This window comes from Lithobates pipiens, unplaced genomic scaffold (genome assembly GCF_037356315.1).
Source record: "Lithobates pipiens isolate NorthernLeopardFrog02 unplaced genomic scaffold, aLitPip1_a1.2 Scaffold_16, whole genome shotgun sequence".
Classification (NCBI taxonomy): Eukaryota; Metazoa; Chordata; class Amphibia; order Anura; family Ranidae; genus Lithobates; species Lithobates pipiens.
The window spans coordinates 530292348-530307025 of record NW_027507748.1 but is presented as its reverse complement, the minus strand read 5'-3'; the positions used below and the strand labels follow the sequence as shown (position 1 = coordinate 530307025).

At 49.4% G+C, this 14678-nt stretch overlaps 1 protein-coding gene across 3 annotated transcripts in view; it reads left to right on the top strand.

Annotated features, from left to right (window-relative positions):
* The first annotated feature begins 2567 nt into the window (after positions 1 to 2567).
* Positions 2568 to 14678, top strand: part of EPSTI1 (epithelial stromal interaction 1) — a 169685-nt gene continuing 157574 nt past the window's right edge. Inside the window, exon 1 of one of the 3 annotated variants that reach the window (XM_077483195.1) lies at positions 2568 to 2847. In XM_077483195.1, the coding sequence (XP_077339321.1) occupies positions 2669 to 2847 (179 nt within the window). In that variant the 5' untranslated portion in view covers positions 2568 to 2668. Of the gene's footprint in view, positions 2868 to 14678 lie in introns of all 3 variants that reach the window. The other 2 variants (XM_077483196.1, XM_077483194.1) reach the window with 2 other exon arrangements.

The following is a 14678-nucleotide window of genomic DNA, read 5'->3' as shown; positions in this document are numbered from 1 at the left end:
TTCACCTATTTTAAAGCCTATTAGAGCCCATGGCTCTAATCAGATGCTGCAAAAACACCCCCCGCCGCTGTAATTCAGGCACCCCAAAAGGGACCAGACACCTAAATATGGGGGTGGCAGCGGTGGCCATGGATAGATTCATGCTATGCTATGCATGAATCTATCCATTGGTCATAGAGGAGGTGGAACCTGTGCACCCTTTTGGATGCACCGCCACTGATAAACACATGCACATTCACATACATACATATGCATACATGCACACTCACATACATGCATACATACACATACATATATGAACACACACACATACATGCATGCTCTCACACACACACACATACAAGCATGCTCACACACACACACACACACACACATACAAGCATGCTCACACACATACAAGCATGCTCACACACACACACACACACAAGTATGCTCACACACATACATGCATGCTCACACACACACATGCATGCTCACACACATACAAGCATGCTCACACACACACACACACATACATGCATGCTCACACACATACAAGCATGCTCACACACACACGCACATACAAGCATGCTTACACACATACAAGCATGCTCACACACACGCACATACAAGCATGCTCATACACACATACAAGCATGCTCACATACACGCACATACAAGCATGCTCATACACACATACAAGCATGCTCACACACACACGCACATACAAGCATGCTCACACACACATACAAGCATGCTCACACGCACATACACGCATGCTCACACACACACACAGACAAGCATGCTCACACACATACAAACACAAATACAGTAGCTAGTCTTATTAAAAAAAATGGCAGACATTTACCTTGGCTCTTCCTGCTGTGTACTGCACTGTAGGGGGAGACAAAGAGCACACACTGTGCTTTCACTAAAGGCTAATGTGAGGAGCTCCGTGGGGCCCGGTCACCATGGCGATCTTGGCGACCCCTATAATTCCGCCACTGATGACCAGTGCTTTAGGGAGAAAATTTATCCTTAAAGGGTTTGTAAAGGTTCATGTTTTTTCCCCTTAATGCATCCTATGCAATAAGGTGAAAAAATACCTGTCAGTGACCAGCCCTCAGCCCCCCCGTTTTACTTACCTGACCCCTCGAACTTGACCCACAGGGATGCGCTGCCTCTCTGCCTGGGGTTCTCGGCTGTTGATTAGATAGATTGATAGCAGCACAGCCATTGGCTCCCACTGCTGTCAATCAAATCCAATGACATGATCGCCAGGGGGGCGGGGGCCAAGTCCTGCATTCGGTGTCTATGGACGCCAAATGCAGGACTCCGGAGCGCACCCGCAAGGTAACCCCTTCGGGAGATCTTCTCCCAGGGGGTTATCTGCTGTGGGGAGGAGCCGCGAGAGCCGCTGAGGGACACCAGAAGTTGAGGATCGGGGGCCACTCTTTGCAGGTAAGTATGACATGTTTTAAAAAACAAAAAACAAAAAAACAAAACAACCTTTAGTGTCACTTTAAAAGCTTAAAATCTTTACTTTAACCACTTGCCAACCGCTGTCGGCATATATATGTCAGCAGAATGGCGCGGCTTAGCAAAGTAACGTACCCGTATGTTACTTTCAAATTCCTGCCGAGCGCACACGCACCTGCCGCTAGTTCTGTGACCATGCCCACGGGACCTACAGACTTGATCTCTGGGGGGATACCCTCAAGAACAGGAAGATGCCGATGTAAACAGCATCTCCCCATTCTGCCTAATGACAGAACACTGATAGTCTGCTCCCTGTCATTGGGAGCAGCGATCAGTGTCCACGTCACACAAGCCCATCTCCCAGTCAGTTAGAATCACTCCCCTGGGACACACGTAACCCCTCCCCGCCCCTTGGTGATTAACCCCTTCACTACCAGTGACATTTTTACAGTAATCAATGCAATTTTAAAGCATTGATCGCTGTATTAATGCCAGTGGTCCCAAAAATGTGTCAAAATTGTCAGATGCATCCACCATAATGTCACAGTCACGATAAAAATCGCTGATCACCACCATTAGTAGTAAAAAATTAATTATTAATAAAAATGCCATAAACTATCCCTTATTTTGTAGACGCTATAACTTTTGCGCAAACCAATCAATAAATGCTTATTGCGATTTTTTTGTTTACCAAAAATATGTAAACGAATACGTATCGGCCTAAACTGAGGAAAAAAATGTTTTTTTTATATATTTTTGTGGGATATTTATTATACAAAAAATAATGTTTTTTTTTCAAAATTGTCGCTATTTTTTTGTTTATAGCGCAAAAAAAAAGCGCAGGGGTGATCAAATACCACCAAAAGAACGCTCTATTTGTGGGGAAAAAAAGGACCCCAATTTTGTTTGGGAGCCACGTCGCACAACCGCGCAATTGTCAGTTAAACTGACGCAGTGCCAAATCGCAAAAAGTGCTCTGGTCAGGAAGGGGGTAAATCCTTCCGGGGCTGAAGTGGTTACAGAAGCAAGTGTAAGATGCTTTATTGGTCTGTTGTGAAAAGTACCTGCATTTCCTCATTTTATCCTCCCCTCCCCGAGGCGCATACTGTAGTACCAGTCCCTTGTTTGTAGTATAAAGTTCAGGGGTGTGGTGTGAGAGCTACACATATTTTCTGTAGACACCAGCAGCACAGAGCACTTAGTACAATGTATGGACAAAACTCAGGATACGGAACAGGTCCAAGCAGACAAAGTTCTCAGTCTGGATCTCAGAGTAGGTATCCCTATAGAAGGGATTTCAGCACTGGAAGAATGGAAGATCAGCAGGATCAGCAACAGGACCCAGACCAACAGCAGTTCAATACTCCTACACAGGAACCAACCCCACAGGTATCCCAGGAACCCCAGTAGTAAGTTACGCTTTTTTTTAAATATATATATATATATATATATATATATATATATAAGTGACATCTAAATGATAATCTGTGTACATTATAAAAAATATATATATATAATAATTTTTTATAAAATGTTATCCAGTTAAGTATTGACTACCTATATATATATATATATATAATATATTAAAAATATTTATTTTTATTATTTGATTATGTAGCATTTGAGAGAATGCAGGAGTGTTTACCAATACTTTATTGCTTTCTGATTTCACATGACATTTGTATCAAGCTAGAAAAAGTACAGTAGTTCCCCTTAGTTTCGTTTCTCTAATTCCCATCTGTAGTTTCACTTTCATTTCTCTACCGTACAGACACATCAGCTTGGCAAGGAACATTGACATTGTCTTCTGTCTCTGTAATGGTGGCCATGTATGTTTGAATAAACAATTGATTTATTTTCCAATCGACCTCTTGCAATAGGAATAACCAGTTTATAGATGACAACCCATGTAATCAATATGACACATAAAATCCAATCTTAACTTATGATCTTAAAGAGGATCTCCAGTCATTTTTTTTTATTATTATTAAAAGTCAGCAGAAACAAATACACGTGAGTTTAAAAAGTCACTTTTCTATAAAAAAAAAAGCCACATTAAAGTGAAGGGCCACCCAAAAAAAAAATGCATGAATAATCTTCAAAAAAAAAAAAAATTCACTTACCTGAAACCGCTGTTGCTAGGCGGTCTTCCTAATCTGCCTCTTCCTATTCTGCGGCGCTTCCTCCTATTTGGTGAGCGGCCCCGTTGCCTTCTGGGACACGTGTGTGTCCAAGAAAACAACAGGGCCACTCAGAAAGCACAGCGCGACACGCGCAATGCGCAGTAGGAAATGGGCAGTGAAGCCGCAAGGCTCCACTGCCTGTTTCCCTTCGTTAAGATGGAGGCGCCAGCAGCCAATCCGATGGGCGACATCCATGGCTGGTGCAAGGATTTTTGGCACCCTAGGCGAAATCTAATTTTGCCGCCCCCATTGGCTCTGCCCCTCACTGAGACTTTTGCGGCGCCTCTTCACCAATTTCTTCAGCCGTGGTCCACAGGCCTGTACCTGTGCCTCTGGACCCGGCCCGAAAACAAATAGTGGATGGCACCGGCTTGCTTAATCAAACCAGCTGTGGTCCACAAGCTAGGGCAGTATACAGACAGGCTAACTGTATAATTGCCTGTCTGTACGAGTATACAGATACACTTACCATGCTTTACAGGCACCTACTAAAAATAATGATAAATGCACATTTTTGTACCTTTTTGTATGCAAAAAGATCTTCATTTCTTAATTTTTTTTACAAAGGTGGACTTGAACCTCCACACCTCAAATCACCCCAATTTCTTTATTTTCAAATTTCAGATCACCACAATTCTTCCATCTTCACACGTCAGATCACTCCATCACTTTATCACCCTGAATGCTTGTTCCCCTCTGCACCCCTCCTCTGCATCTCTGTTCCCCTCAAACCCCCCACACACATATCAGTTCCTCTCTCACACACACACAATCTACCCCTCTGTACCCCCCTGCACGTCTGTCCCCCCACCACACATACACACAAATGTTACCCCTCTGTACCCCCCTGCACGTCTGCCCCCCCACACACACACCTGTTACCCCTCTGTACCCCCTGCAAGTCTGACCCCCCCCCCCACACACACATCTGTTACCCCTCTGTACCCCCTGCAAGTCTGACCCCCCCACACACACATCTGTTACCCCTCTGTACCCCCTGCAAGTCTGCCCCCCCCACACACACACCTGTTGTCTTTCTGTACCCCCCTGCACGTCTGTCCCCACACACACACACACACACCTGTTACCCCTCTGTACCCCCCTGCATGTCTCCCCCCCTACACACACACACACCTGTTACCCCTCTGTACCCCCTGCACGTCTGTCTCCCCCCTCCTCCACCACACGCGCGCACACACACACCTGTTATCCCTCTGTAGCCCCCTGCACGTCTCCCCCCCCCAGACACAAACAATCTGTTACCCCTCTGTAACCCCCCCTGCACGCCTGTTTCCCCCCCCAAACACACCTGTTACCCCTCTGTACCCCCCTGCACATCTGTCCCCTGTCCTCACACATCTGTTCCCCCTCTGTACCTCCCTGCAAGTCTGTTCCTCTCCCCCCCAAACACATCTGTTCCTCCTATGTACCCCCCGCACGTCTGTCTGTCTGTCCCCCCCCCACACACACATCTGTTCCCCCTCTGTACCCCCCCACATACACAAACACACACCTGTTCCCCCTACGTACCCCCCCCCCCCCACACACACACACACACACCTCTGTTCCCCCTACATACCCCCTGCACGTCTGTTCCTAACCCCCCTCACACATACACACACACACACACACACACACACACACACACACACACACACACACAGTGAAATACACTATAAACTTGACAGAGTACATTTTTATTTCATGTGATTGCAGGCTGCAGCACTAAGCATGCTGCCTGAGCTTCCACTATACCTGAGCCAGCGGCGGTGATGGCTTTACTCCAGGAGAGTGGCGCTGCTGCCTGCCTGTTCTTCCATAATAGATGCCCGAGCGGCCAGGAGGAGGGGGAGCGGATATCGGCAAGCCCAAAGTTACATGCCATCTCATCCGCCCCAGCCAGTTCCACCGATCATGCTGCACTTCCGGACCGGCCGGTTGTCTCCCCTCATCTTCTCACTGCCGCTGCTAGGGCGGCACTGCAGGCTTGGGACAGGGCGGTCCGGGATGTCTTCACAGGCGCAATCGCCCTCTAGCCTGGCGGCTGGCGCCAAGAGGCAGCATGTTTTTAAAAAATGACAATCCTGGAGATATTTTAATAATCCGAATCACAGCGAGTGGCTGGGGATCCGTATTTTGCCACCCCCCCCTACCCTGGCACCCTAGGCAGCCGCCTGACGTGCCTATTGCTAGCGCCGGCCCTGGCGACATCGCAGGATCGCTGGACGGGTAAGTGTCCTTATTAAAAGTCAGCAGCTACAGTGTTTGTAGCTGCTGACTTTAAAAAAAAAAATTTATTGGCCGGAACGCCCCTTTAAGTCGGATCAAAGTAGGACAAAGCAGGGCAAAGTCGTGCGACTTTCATATGTAAATGAGGCAGGGTCAGTGCAAGGATTTTTGACACCCTAGGCGCAACCTAATTTTGCCGCCCCCTTGGCTCCACCCCCTTTGCCCTGCCCATGTACACCCTACCTTTTTAATGAAGCGCCCAGCAAATACAGCCTACCAGCCTACAAGCCTACCAGCGCCCATCAATGCAGCCTCACCAGCGCCCATCAAATACAGCCTACCAGCGCCCATCAATGCAGCTTACCAGCGCCCATCAAATACAGCCTACTAGTGCTCATCAATAAATGTTTGCTTGCTCCCATTCATTCAGGAGTCGTGACACAGACACAGTCCTCCACTGCATATCTGACACTATGGGGTTGATTTACTAAAGGCAGCGTGCAGTTGCCCTCTGCAAGAGCAGTTGTTCCAGAGCTTAGTAAATGAGCAAAAGCTCTGCTGACTTCCATCATCCAATCATGTGCAAGAAAAAATGCATTTTTTTTCCCTTGCACGTGATCGGGTACTTTTTAAGAAGTGAAGCTTTACTTAATTTACTAAGCTCTAGAGAAACTGCCTTTGTAGAGTGCAACTGCACTTTGCAAAGTGCACAGTCTATTTACCTTTAGTAAATCAACTCATATGCGCAAACAGAGCAGAGGCTGCCTGCTGATGCTGAGACTTAGTTGCTTGCTGCAGAGAGAAGAGAATAGGAACACCAGTGGCCTGGCGCCCTAGGCAGCATTGTGCCCTAGATGGCTGCCTAGTTTGCCTAGTGGTAGCACTGGCCCTGGAATGAGGCATACCTTCTGAGGAACAAGAGTCCAAGGGCCATCAGGGAAGGTGCAGACCACTGGATCTACATCCCTAAGGGGAAAGCAAGTTCAGACCCCTAACAGGGTCTCCCATGGGAGGTGAGCGCATAGTTTGAATGGTGGAGGGCACTTTGTTTTTTTATCAGAGAAGCACACTAATTTCACGGAAGTTTTCTATTGGATATATGATCATTGCACAACATGTGCATCAATTTAATGTAAAATGTATCTATATGATTTACACTTTGCATATGTTTGTATGGTTAAATCAGTTTGAAAGTCTGCTTTGAGTATGAACTTATGTTTCACTATTTTGAGCTAGTCACTATAAAAGGATTTATATGGACATTTATAGTGATGGACGAACTTCCGACGGGACGTTTCGCGAACGCGAAACGCGAACGGACACAAACGTTCGCGAAAACGACCGTTCGCCGCGGGCTCCATTGACTTCAATGGGAGGCGAATTTCGCAAACCTTTAGGTCGAATTTGCGGCCACGGGGTAATTATTAGGGGGTAGCACGTAGTCCCACCACCTGGACAATAGCATAATACATGTATGAGGTGAATTTGGGATCGATAACTACAAGCATTTTTTTTTTATTTGGGAAATTGTTCTGACAATTCAGGACTATGGAGCTAATGAAGGCAATGGAGGAGAGGGAAGGTCAGGGACCAGGGTAGGCAAACAAGAGGGTGCAGGAGATACAGAGCACTGACAGCAGCACCGTAATACAGAGCACTGACATCAGCACCGTGACATACAGCGCTGACAGCAGCTCCGTGACATACAGCGCTGACAGCAGCTCCGTGACATACAGCGCTGACAGCAGCTCCGTGACATACAGCGCTGACAGCAGCTCCGTGACATACAGCGCTGACAGCAGCTCCGTGACATACAGCGCTGACAGCAGCACCGTGACATACAGCGCTGACAGCAGCTCCGTGACATACAGCGCTGACAGCAGCTCCGTGACATACAGCGCTGACAGCAGCTCCGTGACATACAGCACTGACAGCAGCTCCGTGACATACAGCGCTGACAGCAGCTCCGTGACATACAGCGCTGACAGCAGCACCGTGACATACAGCGCTGACAGCAGCTCCGTGACATACAGCGCTGACAGCAGCTCCGTGACATACAGCGCTGACAGCAGCTCCGTGACATACAGCGCTGACAGCAGCTCCGTGACATACAGCGCTGACAGCAGCTCCGTGACATACAGCGCTGACAGCAGCTCCGTGACATACAGCGCTGACAGCAGCTCCGTGACATACAGCGCTGACAGCAGCTCCGTGACATACAGCGCTGACAGCAGCTCCGTGACATACAGCGCTGACAGCAGCTCCGTGACATACAGCGCTGACAGCAGCACCGTAAGCAGCCCCAGGAGGAAGTCAGCACAGCACAGGGATGGTGTGATCCCCTCATAATAAGAACCCCCAGGAGGAAGTCAGCACAGCACAGGGATGGTGGGAGCCCCTCATAATAAGAACACCCAGGAGGAAGTCAGCACAGCACAGGGATGGTGGGAACCCCTCATAATAAGCAGCCCCAGTAGAAATATGACACCGCTCAACCTCTTCAAAGAGGAGGGTAGGGGCATATAGTACGGTGTGCTTTTTTGGGTCAGGGAAGTGAGCCAAATGAATTAAGAAGGTCTGTGTGCTTGATTCCAAAAATTGTTTATAGACATATACATGGTCTACTGATCACATGTGTTGAATTCCTCCGAGATCCATGCCTCATTCATTTTTAGAAATGTGAGGTAGTTAACACTGTGGTGAGCTAGGCGAGTACGCTTATCGGTCACAATCCCCCCTGCTGCGCTGAACGTCCTTTCGGACAGGACACTGGATGAGGGGCAAGCCAACAGTTCGATTGCAAATTGGGCAAGCTCTGGCCAGAGGTCAAGCCTGCCCACCCAGTAGTCTAGGGGTTCATCACTCCTCAGAGCGTCCACATCGGCCGTTAACCCAATGTAGTCGGACACCTGACGGTCTAGGCGTTCCCTGATGCTGGATCCGGATGACACCTGTCGATGGGTCGGCTGAAAGAATGACCTCATATCCGAAGTCACCAACACATCTTCAAACCGGCCTCTTCTTGCAGGCGCTGTTGGATTGGTACCCGCAAATCCTTCTCTGGGAGTGGGAATTGCTCCTCTGCCAGCGCACGCAAAAGCAGAATGCAGCATTTCTCGAAGCAAGGCCTGGAAGTGCTGCATTCTGACAGCCCTCTGCGACGGCGGTAACATTTCCGCCATTTTGTGTTTGTACCGGGGGTCTAAGTACGTTGCCACCCAGTACTGGTCCTTGACCCTCATGCTTTTTATACGGGGGTCCCTATTAAAACACTGGAGCATGAAGGCCCCCATTTGCACTAAAGTGGAAGCGGTGTGGTGGCCTGGCTCCTGCTCATCATCCAGGATAATGTCGTCCTCTTCATTCTCCTCTCCCCATCCTCGCACAACAGGGATCCCAGAAAGGTTTAAAGCATGCTCTTCTTGCTCCTGCTCATCCGCCCCGGCACCATCCTCCTCTGACTCCTCATCAGACTCCTGTTGTTGACTTGTCTCAGATAGAGTAGCCCCCCCTGGGAATTCATCCAGCATTGCGACTTCCTCATCTTCCCGCTCCTGCTCCTCCACAGCCTGATCAATGACACGACGCAATGCACGCTCCAGAAAGAAGGCATAAGGTACCATGTCACTGATGGCGCCATGGCTGCGACTGACCAGTTTGGTGATCTCCTCAAATGGCCGCAGAAGTCTGCATGTGTCGCGCATGAGCAGCCACTGGCGCGGTGAAAAAAAACCCAGCTCCCCAGAACCGTTTCTTTCGCAGAGTTCATACAGGTAGACGTTAACTGCACGTTTCTGCTGGAGCAGCCTATCAAGCATATAGAAGGTTGAGTTCCATCGCGTCGGGCAATCGCAAATAAGACGTCTGACCGGCAGATGGTGTCGCCGCTGAATGTCAGCAAGGCGAGCCATGGCCGTGTAAGATCTTCTGAAATGGGCCGAGATTTTCCTTGCCTGCCGCAAGATGTCCTGGACCCCAGGGTATTTGACAAGGAATCGCTGCACGACCAAGTTTAAGACGTGTGCCATGCACGGCACGTGCGTGATTTTGCCCTGTTTCAATGCGCTAAGCAGATTGGCACCGTTGTCACACACCACTTTACCAACTGTCAAATTGAGCGGTGTTAGCCACTCATCTGCCTGTGAACGCAAAGCTGAAAGGAGTGCCGGGCCAGTGTGGCTCTTTGCTTCCAGGCACAACAGACGCAGCACGGCATGGCAACGTCTCACCTGGCATGTGGAATAGGTTCTGGGGAGCTTGGGCGGTGCAGTGGAAGAGACGCTAGCAGCGGAAAAGGAGGAGGCAGCTGAGGAGGAGAGGGAGGAGGATGGAGTAGGAGGAGGAGAAGAAGAGTCAGGCCTGCATGCAATCCGTGGCGGTAAAACCAAATCTACACGGGTGCCACGGGTTACATGCTTGACGGCCGTCAGAAGGTTCACCCAGTGGGCAGTAAAACTGATATACCTTCCCTGCCCGTGTTTGCTAGACCACGTGTCTGTGGTCAGATGTATCTTGGCACCGACACTGTGTGCCAGAGATACATTCACTTGCCGCTGAACATGGCCATATAGCTCTGGGATGCCCTTCTCTGAGAAATACTTCCTTCCTGGGACCTTCCATTGTGGTGTTCCAATGGCCACAAATTTGCGAAAGGCCTCCGAGTCCACCAGTTTATATGGCAGTAGTTGGCGGGCTATGAGTTCTGACAAGCCAGCCGCCAACCGTTGGGCAAGAGGGTTATCCGGCGTCATCATTTTTTTACGCTCAAACATTAGGCCCACGGAAGCCTGCCTTTTTGCAGAAAAATGTGAGCTTGGCGTGATGGAAGGTGGAGTGGAGGACAATTGTGAGGAGAGAGGAGAAGGAGAAGTAGAAGACGAGGCTGGACGGTGAGAGCCTGCAGTGTGGCTTTGTGTGTTCCGTTGCTCCCACTGGGCTCGGTGATGGCTGCTCATGTGCCTTCTTAAGGCGGTCGTCCCTAGGTGAGTATTGGGCTTACCGCGACTAACGCGTTGACTGCAAAGATTGCAGATGGCAACGCTATTGTCAGCAGCGGACACGTTAAAAAAAGCCCACACTGCGGAGCCATGTGCCGGTGTCCTGGGAGCGCCAGATGTGACCGTACATGGTCGATGACTCGCTCCTGATACATTTGCAGTCTGCTTTGTCCCTGCTGTGCAATGTAAGTCATTGCTGCTTCTCCTCCCTATCTGCTGGTCCATATCTCCCTCTGAACTCCCCTCCTCTTCCTCTCTTGTGGGCACCCACGTGACATCACTAGACACGTCATCATCAACGTCACCTTCCCCACCGCTATAAGTAGAGTAGGCAGCAACACCGGGGACCAACCTCCTCCTTGGGCTGATCTGGGTACTGGCGTCAGACTGCTGAGTAGCGCTTGTTGCTACCTCCTCTTCCTGATCCAATACCAAGAGTGGCTGCGCATCAGAAATGTCCTCTTGATATGGATCGGAAAATAATTCCAGTGACTCAAGCGGAAGGTATGTGGTGGTGGTGGTGGTGGTCGTGTTGTTGGTGGTAGTGTCTTTGGGGGTGCACATAGCAGAGAGTGAAGAAGAGGGTGCAGATCGAGAGGATGAGGAGGGTGCAGAAGAGTAAGGCTGAGCGAGCCACTCAACCAAGTCTGGTGCATCCTTTAAAGTAATTGAACGCACCTTCTGCAACTTCCCACTTTGGCTCAAGCCTGTTGCTCCTGCCCTACCCCTACCACCCCTGCGGAAGGGCCTGCCTCTTCCTCTGCATGTCATTTTTTAAATGACCCTGTGACAAAACTCTTAGTCCCTATACCGCTGAAGGACTGCTGCAGTATAGGTGAGCGGTCAGCAGTGGTGCACGTCAACCCTATCTATTGTGGACCTATAGCGGTCCTTACAGAACAGCAGACTGTACCGCACTCAAGCCTATGTACCGTAGCACCCTATACCAAGTTACCAGTCCTTATAAGAACTTTTGTGGACCAAGCAGGTTGTGTATTAGTGTTTAGCAGACTGTACGTCAGTCCCTATACCGCTGAAGGACTGCTGCAGTATAGGGCAGCGGTCAGCAGTGGTGCACGTCAACCCTATCTATTGTGGACCGATAGCGGTCCTTACAGAACAGCAGACTGTACCGCACTCAAGCCTATGTACCGTAGCACCCTATACCAAGTTACCAGTCCTTATAAGAACTTTTGTGGACCAAGCAGGTTGTGTATTAGTGTTTAGCAGACTGTACGTCAGTCCCTATACCGCTGAAGGACTGCTGCAGTATAGGGCAGCGGTCAGCAGTGGTGCACGTCAACCCTATCTATTGTGGACCGATAGCGGTCCTTACAGAACAGCAGACTGTACCGCACTCAAGCCTATGTACCGTAGCACCCTATACCAAGTTACCAGTCCTTATAAGAACTTTTGTGGAACAAGCAGGTTGTGTGTTAGTGATTAGCAGACTGTACGTCAGTCCCTATACCGCTGAAGGACTGCTGCAGTATAGGTGAGCGGTCAGCAGTGGTGCACGTCAACCCTATCTATTGTGGACCGATAGCGGTCCTTACAGAACAGCAGACTGTACCGCACTCAAGCCTATGTACCGTAGCACCCTATACCAAGTTACCAGTCCTTATAAGAACTTTTGTGGACCAAGCAGGTTGTGTATTAGTGTTTAGCAGACTGTACGTCAGTCCCTATACCGCTGAAGGACTGCTGCAGTATAGGGCAGCGGTCAGCAGTGGTGCACGTCAACCCTATCTATTGTGGACCGATAGCGGTCCTTACAGAACAGCAGACTGTACCGCACTCAAGCCTATGTACCGTAGCACCCTATACCAAGTTACCAGTCCTTATAAGAACTTTTGTGGAACAAGCAGGTTGTGTGTTAGTGATTAGCAGACTGTACGTCAGTCCCTATACCGCTGAAGGACTGCTGCAGTATAGGTGAGCGGTCAGCAGTGGTGCACGTCAACCCTATCTATTGTGGACCGATAGCGGTCCTTACAGAACAGCAGACTGTACCGCACTCAAGCCTATGTACCGTAGCACCCTATACCAAGTTACCAGTCCTTATAAGAACTTTTGTGGACCAAGCAGGTTGTGTATTAGTGTTTAGCAGACTGTACGTCAGTCCCTATACCGCTGAAGGACTGCTGCAGTATAGGGCAGCGGTCAGCAGTGGTGCACGTCAACCCTATCTATTGTGGACCGATAGCGGTCCTTACAGAACAGCAGACTGTACCGCACTCAAGCCTATGTACCGTAGCACCCTATACCAAGTTACCAGTCCTTATAAGAACTTTTGTGGACCAAGCAGGTTGTGTGTTAGTGTTTAGCAGACTGTACGTCAGTCCCTATACCGCTGAAGGACTGCTGCAGTATAGGGCAGCGGTCAGCAGTGGTGCACGTCAACCCTATCTATTGTGGACCGATAGCGGTCCTTACAGAACAGCAGACTGTACCGCACTCAAGCCTATGTACCGTAGCACCCTATACCAAGTTACCAGTCCTTATAAGAACTTTTGTGGAACAAGCAGGTTGTGTGTTAGTGATTAGCAGACTGTACGTCAGTCCCTATACCGCTGAAGGACTGCTGCAGTATAGGTGAGCGGTCAGCAGTGGTGCACGTCAACCCTATCTATTGTGGACCGATAGCGGTCCTTACAGAACAGCAGACTGTACCGCACTCAAGCCTATGTACCGTAGCACCCTATACCAAGTTACCAGTCCTTATAAGAACTTTTGTGGACCAAGCAGGTTGTGTATTAGTGTTTAGCAGACTGTACGTCAGTCCCTATACCGCTGAAGGACTGCTGCAGTATAGGGCAGCGGTCAGCAGTGGTGCACGTCAACCCTATCTATTGTGGACCGATAGCGGTCCTTACAGAACAGCAGACTGTACCGCACTCAAGCCTATGTACCGTAGCACCCTATACCAAGTTACCAGTCCTTATAAGAACTTTTGTGGACCAAGCAGGTTGTGTATTAGTGTTTAGCAGACTGTACGTCAGTCCCTATACCGCTGAAGGACTGCTGCAGTATAGGGCAGCGGTCAGCAGTGGTGCACGTCAACCCTATCTATTGTGGACCGATAGCGGTCCTTACAGAACAGCAGACTGTACCGCACTCAAGCCTATGTACCGTAGCACCCTATACCAAGTTACCAGTCCTTATAAGAACTTTTGTGGACCAAGCAGGTTGTGTATTAGTGTTTAGCAGACTGTACGTCAGTCCCTATACCGCTGAAGGACTGCTGCAGTATAGGGCAGCGGTCAGCAGTGGTGCACGTCAACCCTATCTATTGTGGACCGATAGCGGTCCTTACAGAACAGCAGACTGTACCGCACTCAAGCCTATGTACCGTAGCACCCTATACCAAGTTACCAGTCCTTATAAGAACTTTTGTGGAACAAGCAGGTTGTGTGTTAGTGATTAGCAGACTGTACGTCAGTCCCTATACCGCTGAAGGACTGCTGCAGTATAGGTGAGCGGTCAGCAGTGGTGCACGTCAACCCTATCTATTGTGGACCGATAGCGGTCCTTACAGAACAGCAGACTGTACCGCACTCAAGCCTATGTACCGTAGCACCCTATACCAAGTTACCAGTCCTTATAAGAACTTTTGTGGACCAAGCAGGTTGTGTATTAGTGTTTAGCAGACTGTACGTCAGTCCCTATACCGCTGAAGGACTGCTGCAGTATAGGGCAGCGGTCAGCAGTGGTGCACGTCAACCCTATCTATTGTGGACCGATAGCGGTCCTTACAGAACAGCAGACTGTACCGCACTCAAGCCTATGTACCGTAGCACCCTATACCAAG